The sequence below is a fragment of the Echinops telfairi genome, unplaced genomic scaffold, assembly GCF_000313985.2.
Source record: "Echinops telfairi isolate 266 unplaced genomic scaffold, ASM31398v2 ScPeMD7_7473;HRSCAF=8511, whole genome shotgun sequence".
NCBI classification, from domain to species: Eukaryota; Metazoa; Chordata; class Mammalia; order Afrosoricida; family Tenrecidae; genus Echinops; species Echinops telfairi.
Window position 1 is genome coordinate 1,545,554 of NW_022111377.1, and position 5,372 is coordinate 1,550,925.

Consider the following 5,372-nt stretch of genomic DNA (forward strand, 5'->3'; position numbering starts at 1 on the left):
GGGTTTTACCAGCAGAGACGGGGTTTTATGAATTTCTGTTTTTTTCTCCTGAAACCGTCTACACAGTGAGAGGTCAGATCAGCAGATTTGCTGGGGAATTTGGCAAAGCCCTTACATTCCGGTGCAGACGTTCCCCCTCCTGAATTCCTGCTGCCGGCGCTGTGATTTTGGCTCATTAGTGTTCACCCCGAGCCTCGTGCCCGTGTGTGTGCCTCCAAGCAGCTCAGCCGTAATGAGCCCAGCGTGTACAGACATCTCCTGCTGCACCCTCAGATGGCTGACCCCACTCCCCACCCCCCAAAAAAAACCCTACTCTGTAGACTGCAAAACCAGACGGCCACAATTGTCTCCCAGGTGTTCTGGGGATGGGACCATTAGGAACACAGTCCAGGAGCTTGAGGGGACCACAGAGGGGCTCCGTGCTCAGCCTCTGGAGCAGGCTTGGCCCTGGGTGCGAAAAGCAACTTTGCTTCTTATAACGCCCTGTTAATCTGCCACTCAGGGCAATTATGCAATGTGGTGCTGAGAATTTGGCTTCTATGAAACCTAATGCTTGCTTTTGAAAGGTTTTATGCCCCCCCCCATTTTTGTTCAAAGCTAATTTAAAATGTGCCAGATATGATATTCCAAACCCAAGCCCATTGTGGTCACGCCCATTCTGACTCATCGCGACCCTTCAGGGCAGGGCAGGCCCTGCGCTCCAGGGTTTCTGAGACTGCCGATCTTCACGGGAGCAGCTAGGCTCACCTTTCTTCTGCAAAGCAACTGAGGGGTTTGAACCTCCAACCTTGTGGTGAGCGGTCTCATGCTCAGCCCCTGTGCCAGCAGGCCACCTAATGGGATCTGCAGTCATGTTTCCGTTTCTAGGACTCCTTCATTACGATAAGTCCTGATTTCAGAGCTGTTTCATTTGTCTTTGGGAAAGAATGGGTACTTAGCCTGCTGGTAATGCCGTGTTAAAGGTGTCCCCCTCCTTCGTGTGGGCCATTGCTTCTCAGCATGTCGGTGTTGAGGAAGACAAACAGCTGTCAGGCTGGCAAAACAGTACCACCCCTTCTCACCACGCAAAGGTCTCGTGGTCTGACTTGCCCAAGTATAAGCTGTTTTATTAATAAACCCTTTGCAATGCATCTTAGTCTACTTACTGGCTGAATATATTTCCACGTAGCCATCCAAAATGGCCTCATGCCGAGACATCATCTTAGCCAGCTGTTGTCGGTTCATAGTCTTTTGCGGTTCAGAGCCCACCAGCAGCTGATTTTCAGACATGTGTGTACTTGCAGAAGGATCCCTGGTGGCACAGTGGTTATGCTCTGGGCTGCTAACAGCAAGGTCAGCAGTTCGAAACCTCTAGCCACACTCTCTACTCTCTTAAACGGGTACAGTTCTACATCGACTTGATGGCAGAGAGAGTAAATGATGAAAGAAAGGGAAACATCCCTAAAGCCCTGGGTCCTGTGGCCTGATTTCCCCAGGGCCTACTTCCTGTGGTACCAGGCCCGTGTGTCACATCGGAGCCGAGGCTGAACCCACCTGGGCCCCTACTGGCCGCTGAGGTGGGCAATTGGGTTCCTTTCTCACAGGCTTCCAGTCGAGAATGAAGGCTTATTTCCTTTTTCCCCTAGAGCAAGGATACTACTGGCTTCTATTTCAGGGATGGTCCTTAGACAGCCAGAGCATCAGTTTAGAACGTGATAGGAAGAAATCAAGCTTCATGAGGAAACGGCTTTCGCTGGGGTTTGCAATGACAAAACTGCTTTGGGAACACGGGTCCATCCTGAGCAGATCCAGCCTGCCACGCACAGGCGACCCCTGCTCCTGAAATGCAGCCGCAGTGAACCAGACGCCTGCAGGAAAACAGCCACTTCAGAGCCTTTCTGGAGCAAGTCAGACGATCACCACACTCACAATAAGCCAGTCACGCTACTCGTCTAGCCTCACGAGACTGGTCCTGTGGCAGCACGCGATTATACCTCATGGGCCACCAGCCAGTGCGGTTGTCGTTCAAGTAAGATTACAAACATGGTCTTCTACCAAAACGATGCCGTGGAACTGAAATTCAACTCGTCCAACTGAGGAGAATGCGAGATCGAAAGAAGTGTGATAACTTCACGAGTCAATGTCTAAGGGCCCTTGTAAGTTGCTGAGCGCCTTGGTGACATGGAGGGTTAAGCACTGGAGCTACAAAGGATGAGATCAGTGGTTCAAACCCACCAGCTGCTCCTCGGGAGAAAGATGAGCCTGTCTGCTCCTGTACAGATGTACAGAACCCCTATGGGACAATTCTAGTCTGCACTATAGGGTCGCTATGAGCGGCCACTACCTGGATAGCAGGAGGTGGAGAAAGAAGCTACACAGGAACAGGCTTCCAGTCCAAAGGCATTAGAAGGACCATTTGGCGCAACTAACTGGATTTGCTTTGATACAAGTGGCATTTTGACGTGCTAATTCAGAAACTAATCACCACAAGGGCTAGAAGATTAGAGAAGGGGCCGAAGGTAGTGAAATTACCTTTCTAGGCACTGTTCTTCCCAAGGCAACTCCTGGGGTGGAGCAGAAGAGCCCGATGTTCACACCAGGAGTGGCAAAAGAGGACTTGTCGCTCGCCACCGCGATGTCACAGCTGGCCACCAGCTGACAGCCAGCAGCTGTGGCCAGGCCATTCACCATGGCAATGATGGGCACAGGGTGCTTCTGGATCTGCATCATGACCTGAAGGAGGAAGCACACACCAGTTCACTCCAATCCAACTGTGTGGTATGACATTGACACCTCTTTTTGTACCCAATTGGATTGTTTGCAGAGCACGTTTCACGCGCACTGTCTCAGCAGTTTAAGAAAAAGGGGCATGGAGGACGCAGAAAGGAGTGGACTCAGATAAGTCCACAAAAGAAGCACACCAGCCTGTGTGATCCAAGGACTGTAAGTAATAAAATCCAATACTAGAGGAGGGAATGGAATTAGAGCTTAAATTCTGAGCATCCATTTGCAGAAGGCTGTGGATGACCGTGAAGCCCAAACTCCATTTGCAGGGTCCCCATGTGGACGAAGCCTCCAGAGGATCCCCTCTGACCATTGATGTGAACAGCCTTGTTACCACGCAGAGTGCACTGGAAGCAGACTGATGCCGACGCAGTAAGGTTAACATGTAATACTCTATCACGTGTTCGTTCTCCTTTTTGACACATTTCAAATTAGCTGGTTTTTATTATTTTCTGTTATCTTTTCTCTTTTTCTGTTATCTTTTCAATTGAGGCTTTTCTCTGCTCTATTTTATTATTGTTGTTACTGCTTTCACTTTCTTTAGGTGAAATGCAGGATTAGTCATCTATAGAGGGAGTAACTGGATTCATCGTCTCTGGGGATTCTGGCAGGGGAGGTTGGGGAGATACAAAGGGCTTTTAATGAATACAAGAAAGAAAAAAAGCTCTAAAATTGATTGCACACGTGCACAATTGATTGGTCACGATTGCACACCTTTTTTTAATATGTTTAAACCAGTGAATTATATGACCTGTGCATTCTATGTCCATAAAACGGTGAAAGTAAAAACAAAATATAAAGCAAGCCAGGTGGGTGCTGCACTTGTCAGTTACGGCTTCCTGTTGCTGACTCAGGTTGACACCAAGTGTGCCAGGCCAGGACTGGGCCCGAGGGGCTTCCAAGGGCTGTGTGACCTTCACGGGGCCCTGGTGGCGGAGTGGACTACGCACTGAGCTGCTAACCACAAGGTCAGCTGTTCAAATCCACCAGTCACTGCGGGCTCCCATGAACGAGTTACACCCTTGGAAACCTAGAGGGCCAGTTCGGCCCTGTTCTATCGCAGCGCTGTGAGTGGGAATCCACTTGATGACAGTAGTTGGGATTTGCTCCTGTGATCTTTCAGAAGCAGCGTGTCAGACCTGTCTCCTGAGGTGCCGCTCGTGGGTTTGAACTGCCAACCTTTCAGTTAGGAACTGAGTGCTTAACCATTTACACCCCTCAAGGATTCCAAAACAAGGACCAATTTGTCTTAAGTTGGACCAGATTGTAAAATTTGGTCTTTCTGAGAACCCCATGAGAAAAGAACCCTCTTTTTTTTTTTAATTAAAAGATTATTTTCACTGGGGGCTCTTATAACAATCCTTACATCAATTGTATCAAGCATATTTGTACACATGTTGCCATCATTATTTTCTAGACAATTACTTTCTCTTGAGCCCTAGGTATCAGTTCCTTTTGTCCCCTCCCCCAAACCCTGGTGATCCCTTGATATATTATAAATCATTATTATTCTCATATCTTTCACAGACTGCTATCTCCCTTCCCCCACAGTTTCATTGTTCATCCCCCTGGAGCGGGGGTGGGGTGGTTATGTGTCGATCATTGCGATTGGTCCCCCCTTCCTCTTTTAATCACCAGATCACCAAGGTTCGGAGAGGGAAAGTAAAGAGTGTGTTGCTATGGTAACTTCATGCTAGAAAATATAGCTCTGGGAACTTCCGGAGGCAAGGGAGAGGATCCCAAGGAAATTTGGGCTCACTGCCCCAGAGCAGCCATCCAAGGAGAAGGACCACCACTAACGGAAGGTTCTGCCTAAGACAGTGTAGCCTTATATTCAGGGCTGCTTAATGTCTGTTAGTCTCAGGACGCAATAAACATCAATGATGTATTTCAGGATAGGGTAATGTCTTCCACTGCAGTGGTTCTTGACTCTTTAGGGAGGTCATCTTTTGAGAACTGGATAAATGCTAACAACCCTCTCTCCAGAAGAAGGCCCATATGCATCTAACGAACTGTTCATGAATTCAGAAGGTCCACGAGCCCCGGTGACATAGTGCATTACAGGTTGGGCTGCTAACTGGGAGATCAGCAGTTCAAATTCACCAGCCTCACCTTGGGAGAAAGATGAGGCTTTCTACTCCTGGAAAGAGTTAGTCTCGGAAACCTACAGGGGCAGTTCTACCCTGTCCTGTGGGGCCACTATGAGTCAGAATCAACTCGATGGCAGTGAGCGAGTATATGGAGTGACTAAGCATTTGGCCATTAAGCAAAAGTCAGTAGTTCGAACCCACCAGTAAGTCCACAAGAGAAAGCTGGGCAGTCTCCGTCTGTGAAGATTTATAACCTTGGAAACCCCCTGGGGCAGTTCTGCTCTGTCCTACAGAGTTGCTACGAGTCAGTCTTGACTGGATGGTAAGGGATGTACTCTGGTACAACAGTAGCAAGGTTCTCAGGGGCTGTACTGACAAGGGGCAGCACGTACAAGGACCTCCCTCTAAAGTCTGATGAAAAGGAGAAGAGATTCTGTTTAAGTTCTGTGTGTTATGCATGTCTTTACGTGATGAACTGAAGTTACTTATAAAAAGTTAGTGAGTCTGATTAGTTGAAAA

At 48.4% G+C, this 5,372-nt stretch overlaps 1 protein-coding gene across 1 annotated transcript in view; it reads right to left on the reverse strand.

Annotated features, from left to right (window-relative positions):
• ECHDC3 (enoyl-CoA hydratase domain containing 3) overlaps positions 1-5,372 on the reverse strand; it is a 23,320-nt gene that overhangs the window by 6,752 nt on the left and 11,196 nt on the right. The window contains exon 4 of the mRNA XM_030889050.2: positions 2,510-2,712. Coding sequence (XP_030744910.2) covers positions 2,510-2,712 — 203 coding nt within the window. The remainder of the gene's footprint in view (positions 1-2,509; positions 2,713-5,372) is intronic.